This window comes from Centroberyx affinis, unplaced genomic scaffold, assembly GCF_046629955.1.
Source record: "Centroberyx affinis isolate AG114_WGS23_722 - 3 ecotype Tasmania unplaced genomic scaffold, CSIRO-AGI_Caff_v1 ptg003268l_1, whole genome shotgun sequence".
Lineage (NCBI taxonomy): Eukaryota > Metazoa > Chordata > Actinopteri > Beryciformes > Berycidae > Centroberyx > Centroberyx affinis.
In genome coordinates this window covers 1-21,790 of record NW_027281290.1, presented here as the reverse complement: position 1 = coordinate 21,790, position 21,790 = coordinate 1, and the positions used below count along the sequence as shown (strand labels likewise).

Here is a 21,790-nt window from a genome sequence, read left to right as displayed (position 1 = left end):
AATATCAGTCAATATTGATACTGATGATATTGTAATTAATCATTCAATTAATTAATACTGAACAAGCCATCCCTGTGACGCTCAATAGGAATATGTGGGTTTAGACCATGAATGAATGTATGGCTGGATGAATGAATGAATTAATGAACAATCCATCACAAAAATAATTACTGTATAATTACTTGGTTAGCACTGCAGAATGCACAGTGGTGGGAAAAGTAGATGTATCCTTTCTTGAAGTAAAAGAACAAATAACCTGATAGAATAGCAATGAAAGTCCAGCATACAAATAATCAAGTCAAGTATGAAATATATTAATCAAGTGTCAAATGTAAATGTCCATGTTTGATATCATGTATTTGGTGCAAGGAAGTGTTCCATCTTCAGAGCATTAATCTAAAGTATTTTGACATAAGAGGTCAGTAGTCCATTATACTCGCCCTGATTGCATCCTGTGATAGATGAATGGAAGTTGAAAGTGCAAGCTTTTTATGAAGTGATCACATGATTTCCAATGCAGTGTTTTCCAAATTAGCCAGTAAATGCATGTGTCTGCTGTAGAATAAATAGTAGGATATTTGCTTTGAAACGTGGAGTAAAAGTATAGTGTCCTACATGTGAAAATATTGAATTGCAGGCACCTCAATACATTAGTTAACTACAATACTTCAGTAAATATATTAACCTCTTCTTCACCTCAAAGTATAACCTCTTGATCAGCTACTGGTTCCTACTCTGTCATGTAGTGAAGGCACACTGAAGGGGGCTCCTTTGCTCCTTTATTTTTGTGCAAATCTTCTTGGGATCGAATAGTTACACCTCATCTCCTCAGTATGGTTAAACATTACTCACGTAAATCTCAGAGTGAGTAATACATTTATAACCCAGGCAATCTAAACACACGTCTCAATGGAGCCAAGACATTGGCTTCTCTGGATCATACACACTAGGACCTTTGTGCTCAAGTGCAAGGTAGGAAGGCACAAGAACACTTGGTCCATGCCAAGCTCAATTATGTGGAAATTCAGAATAACTTAAAGTAGACTGTTACTATGCTGCTCTGTTCACATTAACATCATGATATGGCACAAAAACCAACCGTCTGCTTCACTCCTGCTGACCATTTTTGGCTATTGCATGGCCTGAATTCAATTTTGTTCTCGAGGAAAATGTTGATAGGAATCTGTAGGCTTATGGAAACTGAATATAAAACTTGAGAGTAGAGTAAGGAATCATCAGTTGTAAAATCCCATCTGTGTGTGTGTAGACAAAGATTCATTTAGCATTCAGCCTAATCTATGGTAGTAATCTATGACAGAGCTTCTTTCTCCAAATTCACCCTGGACAGCAACTCTGATTGGCTAAGTAATCAGCGGAGGTGCCAGTATCACAGATGCTGTCTCTCAACTAATTGCATGAAGGCACTGCAGTGCATAAGGCGCAGGTGTTCAGTCACTTTAAGTCACTTTGGCGCGTTTTACTTGCTTGTGTGTCCTGGACTCTCTGAGCAAATATTCTCTAAGCTATTCATCACCAGAATGTGATTGCAAATGAAACTACATAGGGGCTAAAAGTGTACACAATGGGTGGATTACTGGTAAGTGTGAGAAAAGACAAAAAAAAAAAGCCCACTCATCTAAACAAATACTACTTTATTCATTAGCAAGGCACAATGAGAGCCAGCTGCTCTCTGGAATCATGTTCAGATGCAGCTACAGCAGCCAAATCTAATTCAAATAACCAGGACAACCATACCTTACAGAGGACTTATTTTTTCCATATACAATTCATTCTCACTCATAGTGGATATTTCTTCTCTCTCAGTAGACAATATTCATTAAATTCACATGGTCAAAAAACAGTTATTGCACCGTGTCTACGCTTAAAATAAGACTTTCTGGGTGATATTGGTGACAATTCCCTTACAATCTTGCGTTACCATTACACCAAGACTTGCTTAGACATGGACATGAGGTACACAGAGAGAAAAGGACAAAAGTGGGCATTGCAGAAAGAAAAGTTGAAATACAGTAGAACTAAAATTCTATTGCATAAGCCAAATTCTTGCATTTGACAGTATTCCCCTAATGAAACCGTGTGACAGCTCTTTCCCCAGCACCCTCCATCCTCTAAGCCCCTGCGGCCAAAAGACCAACTAGTGTGCACATGTGGCTCTTGGCCACGTGCCCGTGCCCACGCTTTCACCAAGCAGCCTGGGGTTCGGTCCCTGCTCGCACTCTTTCTGTGCACCGTGTCCTCTGTGAGCGCCAGGCCCCACAGGCACGTTGGTGACGTCCGCCAGCTCCCGCCGCTGGGACAGCACGCTCACCATGTGCTCCAGCTTGGTGCGGATGGTGTAGTAGTGGCACTGGCGCTCTGTGGTCAGCTTGTGGAAGCGGTCCCTCAGGTGGCCGTCTGGAGCCGCTGAACCGCGGCGGGCGGGAGGCCGGCGGTCGGCCGCCTGGCGGGAGGAGCTCCGTCTGGGAGATGGAGAGCTGGAGTCGGAAGGGAGCGGAGAGGCGGCCCGGTCCTGGGCGGTGAGGTCGGGGGGGTTCCTCGTGTGCTGCGGGACGCTCTCTGGGTCGGTCTGGGCTTCGCTGTCCGCCGTGGGCCAACTGGTCTGAGTGGAGATGTGGCAGGACAGGGTGAAGGGGGTCACCGGCTCCACCACTGCAGGGAAACACCGGACGGCGCTACCGGCCAGGATCTCCTCCTCTTCGTGCTGCTGCTCCTCGCCTATGGTGGAGGAGTCGGACACTGGGATACTTTTGCGGCCCGACTCCCCGGTCAGAGGTTCGCAGGTGGGCTGCGCTGCCGGGGTGTGGGGTTTACGGTTGGGTGTGCTGGTCAGACACAGCGGCTCTGCAGGCCTCTCCCTGGCCATGTGAGGGGAGGAGGTGGCTGGGTGTTTGATGAGGAGGTGCTCGTAGACCCCGCTGTTACGAGCAATGGGAGGAGCCCGAGTGTTGACAGGCAGAGATTGGGCATAGAGGATGCGGAACTCCTCATCAAAGTTCTCTGTGATCTGGCCAGAAAGCTCAATCAGGTTGCTGCTGTTCAGTCGGCCATCAGTCCAGTTGAACCTGCACACAGGAATGGGATTTAGCAACACGCATGACTGCCAGTTTGCAGTTTACCCAAACCCCAGAAGTTTTGGTATGCCTGGGATTTTTATCATTACGCTGCATAATGAACTGTCATAATTATCCTATTATCCCATCATTTTTGAGTTCAGGGAAGCTGGTAAATGAGTTGTTACCTGTAGGAACCTGTAGCTACTCTGTTTCCATCAATCAGCATGAACCGTTCATGAACCTTCCCGGTAATCCTTGCTCCTGATCTCATGTAATAAGTTGTACCAGTTATGGTTCGCACTCTCATTTGCTGTAAGGATGAAAAAATTAAAAACATTTAAAAAAAAAAAAAAAAATAGGGAGGAGGGGGGGTTAAATAGGATTCAAGCCAGTTAAAGGTCACATCAAATCTTAAAGGGCACAGTTCCTATCAGTTTGATGGCATCTGGTGGCTGTGTTGTGATGCACACAGAGCCACACCCTGCATTACTAAACCAACCACATACCCGAAGGTCATCCAACCGCACATTGACACTGCTGCACATCTTGAGGAAAGCGGGAGCACATGATTGGTCAAGGAGGATGTAGACGGGGACTTTGCGGTGCGTGCACGCCTCCTGAAGATCCCTAAAGATATCCAGGTCTGTCAGAGAGTCTGTAACTATGGCAATCACCTGCAATGGAAAATTACAGAGGTAATATAATAGAATTCATTTGAGGCTGCAGCCTTGCTCTTCCAGACATAGCGCATGATTGTGTTTTCGTTATTATCAAATGCAGGGCCTTATTCAAACACAGAGCTGCGCATCTCTGTCGGACACACTCTGTGTAATGTGCGCGCTGATGAGCTTTCTATCGACTGTGGTCTGTTACCATGGCAATCGGCTGTAACGCTTGGTCAGCAAACAAATGACTTTTATAGAGGAGACAAGTAGGCACACTGTAGGGCTCTTCTACATTTTCTGAGCTGCAATTTGAGACTGAGGTTTCTTTTTTTCACAAGGAGGGATGGAATTTTACATTCTGTTGTAAAGGTGTGGTGGATTAGACTCTGATTTGGACAGATCTCAGATATATTGCTTCAAGCTGCTGTTATCCACATGGGGCTTAATCAGGGTTTACCCAGTTTATTTGGTATCAACAATGTCTATTTATTTTTAAGAAAATGGGTAAAATACAGCATTTCCTTTCACAGCGATACAGAAAGCAAGCTGCTTTTATGAGCCAGTCAGTGACAACTGTGTACAGGCAGGCAGGGTGCGTGGCTTTCACAGTGGCTTCTTTGTCGTACAAAGGCTGTGTGCGGTGGTTTTACATTTCAATATCACAGTCAGACAATAACGTTTGGTCCGGATACGTTTCCAGGGTTCCCACTGGGTGCCAAGAGATCAGCATATATACCACTAACCTAACTATCTTTAGCTCTAAAGCCATCCACACCTGCACTGAGAGGATATCCAATGCTTAAAGCATTATAATGAGAGGGAATGCAAACTTTCGTGTTGGGAAGCAAAGCAAGTTGAGGCACATCTGGAAGGCAGGCCGTATACAGGCCTGATGTGCTGCTGTGAGCCGCAGACTCTCTTCAAGCTGGAATGTTTCTTTTCAAAACTAGAGAGACTGGACTGACAGCTCCCAACATGTACATCACCATGAATAGGCATGGATTTGTATTTGGGTTTTTTTTGTTTTTTTGGCATTGGATGTTTTATGATGACTAAAAAAAACCTAAGCCTCTAAAATGGGAGGCTGATCAAGGAAGCCAGATACCATGGGGACTAGCTGTCTTATGGTTGAAAAAGCATAGGCCTCTTATATTTTAAGGATGGCACAAAGAAATACTCACATTTGTCATTTGAATATTTTTTGAAGCCGAATAAACAGCCTCATTAATTTTGTAGCTGGAGCCTATTTGATAAAAAAAAATTCTTAATCTTTTAATACATTTTAGAATGATACAAATATATACTACTACTATACTACATGTTTATTATATATAGTACAGTATAAATATATTGCATATATTTACTATAGTAACTATTTACTTAGTTACTAGAATAAATACATGCAAAAAGGTCCTTAAAGGAATATTATAGTATCATTCATATATTAGCAGATTTAAAAAAATACATCCAGTATGATCAGGTCACTACAAGCAAACTGAAGGCACATTATACATCCCTATAGGAATACTATAATATTGAGTACCACAGACACTATAATTCCCTATAAGCCCTATAGGAATATTATAGGATTTTTTTTTAGGGGAATTATGAAATCAGTTATATAAATTATGAATAACTTCCAAGAAACTTAGTAGGCCAATCAATAAAGTAAAGCATGTAGTTTAGGGTTGGTTTAATTCAAACTTTCTTCATACCTCTTTGGCACTTTTGATCATGCGCCTCGCAGCCTCCTTGCAGCTGTAGATGCATTCCCCGTAGCTGGGCTGGAAATGCGCGACGGCCCGGGTCACTCCCCGGTACGAGCCGGAGGTGAACGCGGGCCAGCCGATCTCCAGCAGCGGGGGCTCCACGTCCGACACCTCGGGGAAGTACGTGACGGAGGAGCAGTCCACTGAACCGGTGACCGACTGCTCCAGCATCAGGTCCTCCCCGTGGGCCGACACGCACCGGGGGAGCACCGCGGAGCCCCGGATCCGCCGGATCTCATCGTCGGACAGAAAGTTGGGGATCCTCTCTTTCCTGAGGAAGTCCAGGAAGGTGTCGACCCCCGCGGACAGCAGCTCCTCCAGGGCCAGCCGGTGTCTCTCGTTGTACAACTCCTGCAGGTTCGGGTCGGTGTCAGTCTTTTTTGAACCCCACTTCCAAGGTGAGTCGTCTAAGCTCTGCGACAGGGCCATAGTTTGGGCTCCTCACTTGTCCCCCCACTTTTACCAACAGGTCCCAACTTACCGCAGGTGGCAGGTAACGTTGTTAACTAAAGGTGCAGGAAGACAAATTTGTATTTGGATGTTTCCCTCTGCTCCTGCCCGTCGGTGCTCCGTATTGGCTGTCGGACTGTTGTCAAACCAGAATGGCGTCTCCAGGCTCGCCCTGGAAGACTGTCACTCTAACGCAAACCCGCCCTCATTGGCTCATTTGGAGGCAAACAAAACTCCAGTACGTCCCTCTGCTCTCCCGTGATCCGGTTACACCAGAGAGAAAGGAGGGGGAAAAATAAAGAGCTCTCACTCCACCCCTATTTCCGGGTATCACAAACATCACCAGAGCACTCGTTTAAAGGCGCTACGTGTCACATGTTTAAACGATACATCAATAGGCTCGTTTGAGATGAGCAACTCCTGCACAGTTTTGACCAGCGACTTGCTTGGTCCGTTACATGATGGTTAGAAAAGTTGTCCGACTCGCTCCGCCGACCCGACTGCGCAAGCCACGGGAATCTCGCGGGACCGAGGCGGCTGCAGTTTTTGGAGCGAGGCACTGCAGTTGCTCTCCACCGACTGCACAGCTCCAAGGATGATGGGAAACACATAGAGCACTTATTGGTTCATCACAGTTGTATCAGACACCCACAGTGAAATGAAGAGACTTCAGTTTTATTTCTATTCCAAGATGTCACTCCATGAGCAGTCCATATACCATTTTATTAGAATATTATGTAATATTTTCCATAAATGCCATCTGTAATGACTACATTAAAATAAAAATAAGTAACGTGAAGGGCTGGGTCATTTGAGCAGTGAGTGTGGGTGGCGGTAATGCATCTTTTAAATTGTTTATCAACCACCATTAAACAAAACTGATGAAGAAGAAAAAGAGCAGTGAGTGTACAGTCGGGAGTGTTCGGCTTGTTGATTCCTCGCCTGACTGCACTCGGCTACTCTCGTTTATTTTCCAGGCGTGCAGGTAGTCATCTCAAACGAGCCTGCTCTTTGCTTCTTCAGTCGAAGGCTTTCTCTTCTGCTTTACTGATGAGGATAAACGTGTTGGAAATGATTCTCCATCAGCCTTTTTTCTCCATCCACCATCTGCTGCTGCGAGAAACTCCTGCACCATCCGACCCGGTGGCACACAATGTAAAACGCAGTGTGGAGGCCAGCAGAGGCTGCCAATCTTCTTGGCAACGGTGTTGTTTGTTCCATATTAATGTGTTAAACACTTATTGATGTCAGAATGCTCCCAGTTGGGTCCACATGGCGGAGGACAAACAAACTGACGGCACTCTGCAATTCAAAGGCCAAATGTATTAAAACAAACATTCCATGTCCGTGATCATTTCTTTATTTCTTGAGTTGTTCAGATACATTTTGTAATCAAAGGGCTCATCAGAAAGCCATGTAGATATTCACAATGAATGTAGCTGTTTCATTGGGATGCACACTCTTGGGTAAATTAGGTATGAATTCTTAAAATGGGTAGTTATAGGCTATCTAAACTAGACGAACTGTGGTAGTCTACATTCAGCAGCAGGGATGCTCCTCTTCCTCCATCTGTGCAGGTTGGTTTTGAGGGTTAAGCCCCACTTCTGCAGGCCGGAAGGAGGTGCAGGTGTTTTGTTCTACTGTGGAGTGATTCCTCTTCTTAATAGACAATCTTGGGTTATCCTGACTGTACACAGCCACAGCTACAGGCAACGTCTGAACTCAATCATCACAAACTGGGAAGGAAGAGCAAAAACACGTTTGCTTAAACACAGGAGGTCTGTATAGAGGCCTGTACGGAATGCATCACGACGGATCAATAAAATGTTATTTTATATGTTGCACTCTATACCTGCTTGACTTACACAAGACTCCCTAATGAATTATCACTATTACTATAATGTTCCTTTACAGTGTGTCTATGGTACTCAATAGTGAGTTTATGGTGACCTTTTCGTACTAAATTGTATTTCTATCTCCTATGGCATCACTATAATATTCCTTTACTATAGAGTCTTATGGTTTTGCTGTGTTGTTTGTATAATATCCTTCTAAAATGTATAATAGGATTACTATAGTTCTCTTTCGGGATACTATCAATAACCTGCTTCCATCAGGCCTTCATTCTGAATATGATGTGTTGGCTGTATATGGATAGGTTGGTCACTAGTGCGCTTGGCTCAGTGCGCCTTTACGCACAGAAGGCCAACAAGGTCACGAGGGTCACGGCCGTAAAAAACCCTGTTCTGCAGAGCAAGACAACACCTTGACTTGGTAATTTGATTAATTAAGTTTTATACTTTTATATTTTGGTTAAAAAAATAAAAACATTTACACTGAAGCAATTACAATTACTCTGCAACTGCGTAATTTGGTGTGTCACCATTACGCGTGTGCGTAAAAGTCTATTTTAAGCCGGTAGGCTAATAGGTCTGTGCTTGAAATGACAATTCCCACAACGATTAATATTCACAGTAGGCCATCAAGAGTTTTTCTAAAGATGGCAGCATGTATTGAAAAAGCATGCGACCTAATTAAAAAGACCTTTATGGTGACAAAGCTGACTGAAACGGGAGATCACTGAATCCCACACAAATCCCACATTTACACAATAAATTCCATCTGTGTAGTATCTCCGTGGCGCCATTGCAGCTATGTATAAGCCATTCTCATAAAGCATTGCCTTACCCCTATAACGACATACCCAAATGTGCACTGGGCTCAGTATACGTCCTCCCCCCGCCACACACACACACACACACACACACACACACACACACGCACTCGCACACACATCCCCATCCCCTCCCCGCCCCTCTCCAAAATTTTAGATGAAAGGGCTTTTGGATTTTGGGTGACGCTCTGAATCACGTGTTCATAGGAAATACACTCGCTATAATTTTTTTTGGAGCTGCCTCGTCCTGCACCGCCGACCATAGTTGTTTTGCCGTCTCCATACAGTGTGGATGAGGGGTGGAGAGGTAATGTAATGTAATGTACCTTGCCGTGGTCACTGACGGGTTCACGCCAGTTCACCGGGTTCACTTGAGGAGAGCTCCCACCCCCTCCTCGCCTCCTCTTCTTCTCAAAGCGCAACGATCGGAGCTAATCCAATATTATTCATTTATATATTAATGTCGGATCCCATTTTCCCCGGCCGACTGTTAAGGTAAGCTTGCATCTACTCTTTAAAAAGCCGAATCGCGCTTATTATTGGCGAGGCGCGACCCCCAAGTTGTTTACTGAAATTATGGCTCGCTGTTGAATATTGAATTTTCATCTGGTGCCGTAGTCATGGCAGTTTATATGAAGTCGCCAATGTATAAAATGGCGACAGTAGGTGGAGGGGGGAGTGGAGGATTTTTTGGGAATATTCATAAGGTTATATAGTCCTCTGAGAGTGGCAGATCGCCTTTGGCAAGTAAGCTCCGAGGCAGTGTTTTGCCCCACAGCCCTGTGAATGGAGAGAAACGGGTTAACTCGTCAGTTTGTTACAGTTACAACAATGTATCCTCCGTCCGTCTGATTTAGCGCTCCTCTCACGCTATACAATGTGGCGTATCTGCTTATTTTATTGCACAACGCGCTGTATTTCCCCACTGTAGTCCAAGTGTGAGTGTTTTTAGTTGTGAAAGACTTTTGAAAACAGGGCTATAGCGTGGTTATCGACTGATCTATGAAGGCGCGGTGTCCATAGATGTTCAAACTGCATGCGAAGTATCAATTTTCATCTATTGATCGCGAACTCCCAGCAAATCCCTTCCTCCTGCCAGAGCAGAAAAGGTAGGCCTGTATCTCTATGCCCAGGACTCTTTCTTTCATTTCCTCGTCTTCCTCCTACCAACATGTGCTGCTGCCTTACTCCACACACACATACACACATTGAAACATACAGTATCCGTACAGCTGCTGCTTTTCCAGCAGACTATTTTGCAAACTGTGGATTATGTCAGTGAGCCATTCTATTTAAAATATCACTTCCTGTACAGTCACATTTTCTCTCTGTACATTAATGTTGAGCCAGCTTTGAATGCCATGTGTCTCCCTCTCCCTCAGGGGAGGGACCTCTGCTGACTAATGTTGCCTCAGTGTAATGTGTGGCTCCTGTGTCCAAAACATCACACAGAGCCCCAAATTATCCTAGCAACTCAACAAGCATTATTAATTGGTATTTTGGTGGTTAATATTCCAATCATTTAACCCTATACGCTTGTTATGTATAATGTAGGTTATTAAACCTACTGTGCAACACATCTGCCATCAAGATTTTCCTAGCAGAGTAGGCGCATGGATTATGGAGTGGAACCTCCAAGTGTGGCGGAGCACACAGACCAGGCTCCAGTGGATATTTTCTGCACTCAGATACATTTGCAGGCGTGTGTGATGACAGACAAAACAAAGGTAGATGAGCTCTCACTGCGTGGCTCCGGTGGACCGGGTTCAGCCCGGTCCGGTCAGTCGGTGTGTTTGTGTGCGGAGGGTTTCACTCCTGCAGGACGGTTACACCGGGGGAATGTCAATTCCCTTTGTGGATGCCTGGGAACGCTCTTCCATCTCCCTTCTCGGAACTGCTCTAATGAGGCCAGGCATATTGCCTTTCATCCCTCACTCCCTGCAATTAGGCACAGCTCACAGTTTTGGTTGTGGCCATAGCGGAGTGTTTGTATACACAGACACAATGTAATGGGCCAGGAGTGCCCATTCCCCGCCACAAAAAAGGCATCTGCACATGCCACTCATTTACCTGGAATACTGTACTGTTAGGCTTTGGTGTTCTGAATTGTACCGGCAGTTAGATAATATGTTCATGTGTGCCGCCCACAGTTCACTGTGGATCTCCTGCCAGAGAATACTGAGGAAGGTCATATGGTCATGATTTGCAGTTTTAGCTGACATGGAGTGTATAACATTCCTTGAGTTCAGAGAAGAAAATCAACTATCTAATGCCAACCAGATCTATTTCCCAGCCGTTTTTTTGTACAAACAAGCATTCATGATAACGGCATACCTCATGGTCCTCACAGAATAGTCTCCGGAGCACAGTACCGAGTCCTATTTTCCCCACCAGAAAGGACGGCATTCTATACAGATTCACTTTTATTCGGGGCTTTCATCCTTTCGTATTGCTTTTGTCGTAGAGACCGACGCCGTATCGAAGCCCAGAGCGCTCAAAAGCCTTACTGAAACAGCATGTTTGCACAGTTCCAACCAAAAGAAACTTCTATGCACTCGTGGAGGGAAAAAACCTTGGGGCTAGTGGGAAAAGAGCCCCTACCACTTCTCTGTCCCATGCAAGAAAGGTTCGGTCAGCAGGAGCTGGCATTTGCCAAGCTTTGGCAGTTGTAAGAGGCTGTGATGTCAGCCATTTTAGGATGGACAGTACAATGTGTGGTATGCCGCCATCTTTCTTCCTTTTCTTCTTAAGTTGCCAAATCAATGCCTGTAGTCTTGGCTACAGAACTGAAGGAGTTATTCATCAAAAGTGATGAAAAAGGATGCATGACTCAGAATTTTTTTTCCCCTGCACACCATGGTTTATTTGTCTGTCATTCATCTGGGCCACAGATAGAGGGTTTGGAGAACAATGTAAGATTTCAAGAGTGAGCACTCACCATAACAGAAAACAGCAGCATTCAACAAAGATGCTCAGACAGGCAGAATGCGGCCCGATGCAATGTACAGCCTCGGCCCCCAGGCCTCCATGCTGATTTTACAAGACAATAACATTGACAGGAGGTCATTTGCAGTGTATGCAGCTCCGATTTTTCTTTTATTAGCGTGCTGTCGTAAATATTATAAGAACAGTGGCACAGGAATTTCTGCATCGCGACAGCCAATTGAAAAAGAAAAACCTGAGTCTTTATTACTAACCTCGCCCAAGTTATCTGAAACAGACTAGACCATGAATGGACTTTTCAAAGATGGCTGGCAGGGCATGTGGATTAAGTTTGTCCTGCACCGGATGCAGTCCAAGGAATTCAGTGTGTGTGTGTGTGTGTGTGTTGAGGTTGGTGGGTGTGGGCGAGTGACTCCGCTGTGTGTGTGGTGTGGTGGGCAAGGGGAAGAGAGGGGTTGCCATGGCAATGTTAACACATGAGTGGCACCACCGACTGGTCTCCCAGCGGACGGGGCTGCAGTCATGGAGGTAAGGGGGGTGAGGAGGAGGACGAGGAGCAGGAGGAGGAGGAGGAGGAGACGGCTGACAACACCTGCGTCTCGGCAGACATTCAGACACTACCACACACACACACACACACATACAAACACACCCACATACAGAAGCCTGCAGCGGAGGCAGAGCCTGAAACACACCGCCACAGAAGGCTGGACACGCAGCGGAGACGCGGCGGACCGGTGTGCTGTATTAGCACTGTGCTAATGACCCTGATGACTCTCTATTGTTTTTCAGCACACGTAACGCCGGAGCCCGCCACTTATTCATGCCAGCGAGAGTACAGTACGAGATGAGCCCCCCCCCCCTAACTGAATCATGTCCGTCCACACTGTCCAAAAAAAAAAAATACCCCAAAACAACACATTACTCCACACTGACAGGCGTGATGGACACAGGAGACACCCAGACACGCAGGAAACGGAACAATCGCACTTCGACAGTCAGCCGTCTGAAGGCACCCGGCGCTGGATCACGTTTCCCTTATAAATGAGGCGCCATTGTTCCCAAATCTCTGTGCACGGCAGTAATTGCTCTCTGTCTCTGGCTTATATTTGGGTGTCCACCTGATCCACTCACATGACGTTAATCTATTTAATGGACATTTGGCAGAAAATGTCCTCCCTAAACAGATTTTTTGATCATTCAAAATGTAGCTGTCAGGAGTTCCCCCTCTCTGTCCCCGACCCCCCCCCCCCCCCCCCCTCCCCCCAGCGGATGCCAGGTGATGTTTGGCTGATTTTGAAGCCGACTCGGAAGACAGCCGCGGATCACTGTCAAGACAAATTACACGGAAAACAAATATTGTCACGAGTGAGGGAGTATTATGTCGTTCCTCCAGCTCCAGTGTGACTGCCGTATCAAGAGACTCCTTGCCAGTTTTTCAGTTCAAAGAGAGAGATTTCAGTCAGAATGGTGCAGGTGTTAAATATTGTGGAGGTGAGCAGGGAAGGTGTGCGTGTTTGTGCTCATGATGTGTCGGGGGGGGGGGGGGGGGGGGTGGAATATTGAAGCAGCGCAGTCTGTCATCATCATCAGTCATCCTCTCACTTCACTCCCAAATGTCTGAGTTTTGTCTTCCTTTGTCCTTCCTCCTCCTCCTGCCTTCACATTCTCATTCATGTGACAAGCGGCACAACAAAACACCAATCTCTGTTTGTTAATGTCAGCTGTAGGTGACCCAACAATCTGGGAGTGTCTGAATCAGTGGACTGTTTTGAATTAAATTTTAATGTCGAGCAACCACTTTGCAGCCTCGCCTCCCGGCTTCCGCTGGTAGCACTGCACTTTAGACTGGGCATGGCTTTTTCATGTAGTAATATTGTAATTACTGCAGCGATTTATGAGGTGATGAAAGGGAATAAATGCATTTTTTTTTTTGCTCCCAAGTTTGAAAATTGATTGGTCGAAATGAGAGCAGCACACTCAGCTGTTTTGTCATGTAAAAGTATAGCGCACATGATTAAATATTAATGAGATGTAAATATGATATTGTTATGGAAATGACAGTGTAAGGCCACATAAGGGAGGCCTTGTGTAAATCGTAAACCTCCCCTTAAATAAGGCGGAACGTATAAGACCTTAGCCGATTTTAATCTAGTTTAATCCCATTTGTTTGGAACCGCTTGTTTTTGAAAAGTTGAATGGCTCCGGCGCGGTTTTAGCCCGGCGCACACGGCGAGGCTCCTCGCTCTGCGCCCGAGCGTGGGTGTTCAGAAAGCTCGTCTGAGAGGCTCCGGCGCTCTCTCCCTCCGCTCGGATACGACTCCCCGGGTCCGCCGAGATGAAAAGAGCTTCCTCCCTCTGCGCCGCGGAGCCGGTGCCAGTGCGAGGACATACGACACACTGGGGACAGTGATCGTCTGAGCGTTGTCTACCTCGCCGCTGAAACACGAGGCCTGGCTTTTCAGAGGGAACCATTCAATGGCTCCCTGTCTGGGAAGCCCTTGTCTTGTGTCTGATCGCACGTCTCGCTCGCTAGATAAAGCAGCCCATTCTTTTGATAGGTGACCTGATTCTTTATATAACCTTTCTCAACTTTTGGCTTGTCTTGGGTTTTCTCATGCAGGAGGTGGAGTGCTTTTGGGGAGGGGAGCTTCAGTGCTGGGCCAGCGGCTGTGTCGTCGCAGCGCGCCGTCCCGCTCTGGGGGCCGCTGTCGGCCGCTACACCGCACACACACCCAACTGCCACCACCAGACTACCTTCTCTGGCCTCGTCATTTTCCATCACATGCTATTTCTGCATACATTGTGCCGTCGTTTTTGACAAAATGAATCAATGGGATACGGAGAGCACAGCCACACTGAGCCAGTTTTTATGAAACACGAGTCTGAAGTTATATAGCATAATAAGATCTCTCACACAGATGTTTTAGATGTGCATGACTACATCCTTCTGTTGCGTGAGAACTGTCTTCTAAATCCCCAGTTCAGTGGAACAAACCCCGTGTCCTCAGCAGGGGTTAATCGACTGCGCCGTCAGAGGGTATCATGACCTCTCCGGCGGCGAAACATACAGCACATGCCCGCGTCTGGATGCAGTGAACCGGGATTACTGCATAAGATGCTGGTGACCTAGTTTTTTCGTTGTTTGTTTGTTTTGTTTTGTTTCTGGGGGTTTTTTTTCTGTCAGAAGGCAGCCGTCATTAGAAATGAAAAAGAGGCAGTTACAAAGAGGACGTCACAGTCTGTCTGGGATCAGTGTGTACTGTTGGGCAGTCATTTGAGGTTTTTAATTCTGGAACAGGTTCATCTTTTATTTACCAGCCAGCCGGCCATGGTGAACATACACGTGGAGGCTGCAAAATGAATGCCTTTTAAAGTGCTTTTGAGGCCGTGCAAATGCGGCGCAACACAAAATTTTGTCGGAAGTATGTGACAGTGTGCTCGGCCTACAAAATGCAGTACAAGGTGTTGGGGTACGTCGAATCTCAAGATAGACACGATATTGGGTGGTATGGCAGTGAGTGTTTGTACAGCTGCTGTGTTTTCCCCAAGATGAGATCAGCTTGCAGGAGGAGAAGGTATAGCCTGAGTGATATGGATAGATGATGATAGAATGAGAGCAGTTTTCAGCAGCATGTCACACATCAACACCTCTCCCGTCTCTCAGAAAGGAAGAGGGGAGAGGTATGAAGAGAGGCTGTGTGTGTGTGTGTATGCGTGTGTGTGGGTGCACCAACGGTGCGCGCATGTGTCTGTGTGTGTCAAGAGTTCATTTAGAGGGCAGAGAAAAGCAGAGCGATGGCTTCACTTTCATATTTAGTTATTTTTCCTAATGATTTCTTTTACATATTGTGCAGAAATGGCTATAAATGTTAGCCATACAACTGAAAAAACATCGATCGGGGGTGTCCATTGTCTAGACAAAATCCCCCAAAACTCTGTTAAATGTAGAAATATTCATGCACGCTGGCACAGAGGGGCGTTTTTCAGTTCGTGAGACGCAGAAGAAAGGAAAGAAGTGTTGAACGCAGCAGATACAATCCGTATCCATCCTTGTAGCAGGAGTATTACAGGAAGGGAAGGTCTGAATATATGGTTTGCTAATGCATTTGGACACCTAAAGATCTGTGTATTTTGTATGTGCGTGTGTATGTCATGCTGGTTGAACGCACAAAGGATGTGAACGTTTGAGCCCCCCGGCCTGTAAATGGGCCCAGATGTGTTTGCAATAACCTCATCAGACCTTATCAGAATGTTTCATGTCATCAACATTACTGTTGTTGGCTTACTGCTGGGACACACACTAGTCAGCTGATCGCTCCAGTAGGCTCTTGACGCTACAGTATGCAGGATGGCATGGTATAACCTCTGTCGAATGCGAACCATGGCTCAAATCCAAGCGTGGCAGCCTAATGCCTGGCCTTAATGTGAAGCACATGACCAGAATTCCCAGTAAATACTTCCACTTATGGGGAAGTTGAATATGTAATAACATGCACTTGACCTACAGCATAGTCATGTATTTTTAACCCTGCATATGTTTGCTTTTACAATATGAAACAAAAGAGGAAACAGGTCAGCATGACCCAATGCATGTCAAGAATGAACTTTTCCCCATAAATATTCATCGGGTTTTCATTCCGAGCGTCTTTGCCAAGATTTGCATTCTTCCATGTTCAACAGACATTTGTCTGTTGAACCCCAAAATTCATGTTCACATTTTATTATAAAAAAAAAAATCCACAGAATTTCTGCCAATCCTTCCTTCTGTATACTGACGAGAAACAGGTACTAAGCACTTTTCTGTGGATGAACATTAGTGAACACAAACCTGAAAACTGGCATGCATATTTTTGCATATTTTTGGTTGCTGAAGATAATGTGAAACAGCTGGTAAGGTCAGATACATCTAGTACCGGCAGTATGGAGTGGTGAAGTGAGTCCCACTCAAAAGACACATTTAAAAAAAAAAAAAAAAATCCTCAGGTAGTCTGTGGACATGTAATTACTTTTGGTATTAAATATTCCCTTAAACATTATTGGAGGCAATTTCCTTTTATTATTATTATTTGATATTCAGCTTTATTGGATAGTTGACAGTAGAGAGATAGGAAAGATTGGATGGGGAAAAATAGGGAAGACATGCAATGAAGGTCCCGCAGGCCAGATTCAAAACCACAATGTCGTGTTTTCATGGTATGCACCTTAGCCAACTACCCACTAGGACGCCCCAACTAACATTTTTAATTACATATTTTGTTGAATGAACAGTTAATGTAATGATACTTTGCAAAACAATAACTCAACCTATTCATAATTAATGGTGCCAAACCTACGCCGTGATCAGGAACAACAACCAAATTCAATTCAATTTTTATGGGCGTTTTTCCAGAATTTATGTAAATGTGACAGCTAGGAAAAAGTCAATGGAAATCCAAGTAAATAACTGAAAGACTGACAGGCCAGCTGCTGGCTACCTTGATTGAGGCAGTGTGTGTGGTGCACTGAATTATATTTTGAAAAGCCTTATGCCTTCCACATTCCTTTGACATAATTTATGTTATCAACAATTTAATTAACATCACTTTAAAGCATGAATCATTTTGTCCATGGTCTCCCATGCCAATTAAAAGAAAATGGGTCTAGTGAGCAAGACCCACTTCACCACTACATGTATGTGCTTTAACCTTTATTTTGGATTATAGGCATAGAAAATAGTTTTGTCCTGAAAAAAACCTTATGCATTGCACTTTTACATTAGCACTGTAGTTGCTTATAAAGCCACCGACATATCGATATTTCCACCTACACTGTTACCCTACATGGGACTACAAGTTCCTTCCACTTCCACTATACCCAGCTTGCAATAATATATCATGTTTAAATATGCCAGTTTTCAATTTTGTTCTCAATAGTAAAACAAACTGCATCTACTATTTATATACACTACTGTGCAAAGGCCTTAGGAACCCTAGATTTTTTATATACATTTTGTCTTAGATGTTTATTGTATTGTATTATTTTATGTTTTCTGCATTAGTGTGTCAGTAGACTGCTCTTTATAGTAATTTGTTTGATATTTAGAAACTTTTCATTTCATTATTTTTGAAAGCATCTTCGCTTTATGGATTTATTTATTTTTTACATGTGCCTAACATGTACGCACAGTACTGTATGACAATTTTCGACCTATAGGTCTGGACAGTGTTTAGGTTAAATTAATCTGTTTCTTTTTTCTTATGTTTTACCCCCTCCTTTATATTTACTGTACACCATTTTGTGAACTACGCTAGTTATACTGCCAGGTCAAACTGTAACTGTAGAGGTATTGTCATCCATTTGGCAATCTTTTTACATTTTTGTAATTACCAATTTAAAGATGGAGCAAGTCTTGTAAATCAGATATTTTCATATATTTTTTCGTCTTTCTCTTTTTTTACTCTCTCTGTCACAGGTTCCCAGTGAGCTGTTAAAACACAGTTGTCCATGTGACAGGAGTCCTAAAGTGACAGAAGGCAAACATGAAGCAACACTGTGATATCATAGCGGCTGGTCCATGACACTAAACTTCATTCAGCCCTCTCCACTATCCACCCGCCCTCTGTTCTCATTAGACCGGACAACCAATCACTCACTCTCCCATCTACACAAAGCTGCACAATGGCCAGCAAGAGGAAATCCACTGTACCCTGCATGATACCATCCAAATCCAAACATGTGCGTGAGGAAATCATTCTGGGCTGTCTACCAGAACTCCTACCAACAATCCCAGAAGATAGCATACTCAGCATCTCCGGAGAGGAGTCTGGCCATTTCTCCCACAACTCCTCCAAATCAGAAGGTGGCAGTGGCAGGCAGAAAGGCGGCACATACAGCTGTCCAACCTGCCGTTTCGAGTCCAGAGACCTAAACTACTTTCTGGATCACATGCACAACTGCCACTTAGACTTCAGGGCCCAGCCCACCTTCTACTGCCTGAACTGTGGGGTGTCAGTCGTCCGCTTTGAGGCCCTGGCTCTGCATAATGCTAAAGCCCACCCTGGGATAATGGAGGGCTTGATCACTGCCTCCCTACACGTCAACAAGAGGGATGGGTTGACCACTGTGGAGCAAAGTCTCTTCACAGACAGTGGAGAGGACTACAGAGAATCTGGGATCTCCCTCACCAAAACACCAATTGCAAAGATGATGAAAGCCAAGGGGGAGTACAAAAAGATAGTGGTCTCCCACACCGTGGAGGTACGGAAGATAGACACTGGAAAGGATGTAGACCCCAGCATGCTGACAAATGTGCCTGAACTCCAAAACGGGGCTCTCAGTGTTTCTGCTGCCCCAGCTATGCCGAGGACCACTGTCGCTCATGTGATTAAGAGGACAGTGTCCAATCAAGTCTTTCACCAGCACACTCCCTCCCTTTACTCCTCCTCCTCCTCTGATTCCAATAAAGACCTTCCAAAGGTGATGATCCCTCTTAGCAGCATCCCCACCTATGATGCTGCCATGGACACCAGCAGCTTTCTCAAGACCTCCTTTGGCAAGTTTCCCTACCCGACCAAAGCCGAACTCTGCTATCTAACGGTGGTCTCCGAGTTCCCCGAAGAGCAGATCAAACTGTGGTTTACTGCCCAGAGGCTCAAGCAGGGCATAAGCTGGTCTCCTGAGGAGATTGAAGAGGCCAGGAGGAAGATGTTCAACACCGTCTTCCAGGGTGGAGCACCCCAAAAACAGCCCTCTACACAAAGGCACGTCAATCACATTGTAACCCACCACACTGTCACTGCCCAGCCTGGCCAATCGGGCCCAATGGGACCAAACTACCAGATGGCCAAAGTTCCCTATGGCAGTTTGAAAGGTAGGCCCGGTGGGGTCATAGCCACACAGGCTAGCATGTCAACCAACCCCCAGGTCACCAGGGTCTCCTATTCTACCCCGGTTGTCCCCCCAAAATTTCCATCTGTAGTCAGAACAACACAGGTACTGACCAAGAATACTCAACCCACCGTGGAGCCAGACAAGAGCAATGGCATCGGCCTAGACATGGCTGGAAGCAGCGGTTGTGTCAGTAGCACCAGCAGCAGTCGAAGCAGCAGTAGCAGCAGTAGTTGCAGTAGTAGCAGCAGCATCAGCAGTTATTCCAGTAGTAGTAATGGTGGTGAGACTGTCACCAGGAAACTTGTGAATAACAGCAGCCCAACCAACAGCATCAACAGCATTGTCACTTGCTCTGCCAACATTAGCAATAATGATGAGCATAGCATTGCTGACATCAACAGCAAACCAAATGTCAAAAGTAACAGTATACCAATTGGATTGGAAGGTTCCAACAGTAACAAGAGTAAAGTGATCATGAATAACACCAGCAAATCTACCATCACCTGTAACAATCATAACAACAGCATCATCAGTTCACAAGAGCAGTCCCAAGCCACAAAGGCCAATGACGATCGCAACAACAACTATATTCACAAGACCAACAACAGCAGTATTAGCAATGACTGCCCCAGCACTACCTGTAACGACAGTGTCCCTTACTTTAACCATGCCAGCAAATCCCCTAATGAAAGCACCAGCACCACTGTCATTACCAAAAGCAGCAGCAGCTCATCCATTTTAGATGAGGGTAAATGCAACAAGGACTTTCCCATAAAAGGCATGTCAATCTTACAGCAACTCATCAAGGAGGAGGACCCCCTTTTGGGGGACAGAAGCTGTCCAGAGCTGAAAGTTGACCCCATCAAGATCAACCTGAAGAGGCTGAAGATGAACGAACCAGAGACAAAATCTGGCTCTGAGATCGTACCTGGAGAACTCAAGCCTCAGATGGCTGAGGTGACTACTTCTCAGCCGTCCTTCTCACCCCCTTGGGGAAAGAAGACCCCGGAGCAGGTGCACATCCTCCGGCAGGTGTTCTCCAGCACCCGCTGGCCCAGCAGCCAGCAGTACGAGGAGTTAAGTGTCCGAACAGGCCTGCCCAAGTCGGAGGTGGTGCGTTGGTTCAGTGACAGCCGTTACAGTCACAAGAATGGACAGCTGAAGTGGCTGGAGAGCTATCAGCACCTGCCTGCGGATTCAGAGGAAGTGAAAGGCCGCGGAGATGCCGAAGCCGAGACACTGAAGGATCCTCCGATGGCTCAAAGGAAAATATCGGGGCAAGACATGAACAAGCACCTTGAGGGAGAAGCGGGACTGAACTCAGGGCAGCGGGTTGTATGGCAGGATTCATACTCACCGCTGCTGGGTCTAATGGGGTCAGAAGAGAGCGGAGAGCGAGGGAGAGCTGAGGAGTCAGTGCAGCCGGGAGTTTTGCCGGATCCCTGGTCAGAGAGAGCGGAGGACCACCAGCAGCCAGTGACCAGTCAGTCATTCATTGAGCAACAGACTGATGCCAATCAGGCCAGGTAAGCCGTAACGCTTGTGTCTAATGAAAGTCACTGAAGTAAGCATATACTCTCAATGCTAGTGCTTTGTATCAATCAAGAAAATAAAAAAAAAGTGAGCCAGGTGAAGTGATGAAAGTATGTCATCTTGTTGTTTGTAGTTGTTACTGCAAGAGGTACAGTAAAAGGGAGGCAGGAGAAGGGTGTACAGGTACTCATGCTGAGTAGCTTATTCAGGCAATCAAAGGTCTGTGTTTAAGAAGCTATTTTTAGACAAGTAGGAGTCTGGGCCGTTGAATTATAGATTGTGAGAGCATGCTAATATATGTGAATAAATCATGACAATTGTCTTTGGTGAGATGGATTTCCAAGAGGCAAGTTTCTCATACCCAGGCATCGTTTTACAATGTTTCCTCTCAAAAAGTACCTTACTTACATACAATAACTTAACAATGGCATCTACACAATTTATATTTGTGTGTGTGTGTGTGTGTGTGTTGATAGGGATCGTCTGAGGATGGAACTGCTGGAGGTGTGATGAAGCAGGCCCAATCTCGCCAGAGGAACAGGATGGTTAAGTCTGGCTCGCTCCCTGGCCGTGGTCTAGAGTGTTCATTATGACAGCAGATGTGATTGTAGCTGGACCGTTGGACTCTGACTGTAACTGTGAATACCCCCCACCCCTCCTCCTCCTCCTCCTCCTCCTCCTCCTCCTCTTCCATCTGCCATCACTTCCTGCCATCGTCAAAAGAAAGAACTTCTCACCTTTGAGTCCTGTGATGTTTAAGCCTTTCATGCTTCTTTGTGGTTGTGTGGGGAGGGTGCACAATGAGGTCAG

At 45.6% G+C, this 21,790-nt stretch overlaps 2 protein-coding genes across 2 annotated transcripts; one reads left to right on the top strand and one right to left on the bottom strand.

Annotated features, from left to right (window-relative positions):
* Nucleotides 1-1,666: 1,666 nt before the first annotated feature.
* fam83d (family with sequence similarity 83 member D) lies at nucleotides 1,667-6,043 on the bottom strand. The gene is made up of 4 exons (XM_071538402.1): nucleotides 5,455-6,043; nucleotides 3,581-3,748; nucleotides 3,260-3,384; nucleotides 1,667-3,083 (listed from the first exon to the last, which is right to left on the bottom strand). Exons 1-4 carry the CDS (start codon nucleotides 5,935-5,937, stop codon nucleotides 2,156-2,158), a joined length of 1,704 nt encoding a protein of 567 aa, XP_071394503.1. The 5' UTR covers nucleotides 5,938-6,043; the 3' UTR covers nucleotides 1,667-2,155.
* Nucleotides 6,044-8,843: 2,800 nt separating this feature from the next.
* Nucleotides 8,844-21,771, top strand: zhx3a (zinc fingers and homeoboxes 3a). The gene is made up of 3 exons (XM_071538401.1): nucleotides 8,844-9,127; nucleotides 18,030-20,973; nucleotides 21,457-21,771. The coding sequence occupies exons 2-3, from the start codon at nucleotides 18,236-18,238 to the stop codon at nucleotides 21,488-21,490; spliced, it is 2,772 nt and encodes a 923-aa protein (XP_071394502.1). The 5' UTR covers nucleotides 8,844-9,127; nucleotides 18,030-18,235; the 3' UTR covers nucleotides 21,491-21,771.
* Nucleotides 21,772-21,790: the final 19 nt, after the last annotated feature.

Coding starts and splice junctions, on each gene's coding strand:
- fam83d (XM_071538402.1), bottom strand. CDS start 5,937: ATGGCCCTGTCGCAGAGCTTAGACGACTCACCTTGGAAGTGGGGTTCA. Junction 3,385..3,580: donor TGCGGTTGGATGACCTTCGG/GTATGTGGTTGG, acceptor TCATCCTTACAG/CAAATGAGAGTGCGAACCAT. Junction 3,084..3,259: donor GTAGCTACAGGTTCCTACAG/GTAACAACTCAT, acceptor TCCTGTGTGCAG/GTTCAACTGGACTGATGGCC.
- zhx3a (XM_071538401.1), top strand. CDS start 18,236: ATGGCCAGCAAGAGGAAATCCACTGTACCCTGCATGATACCATCCAAA. Junction 20,974..21,456: donor ACTGATGCCAATCAGGCCAG/GTAAGCCGTAAC, acceptor GTGTGTTGATAG/GGATCGTCTGAGGATGGAAC.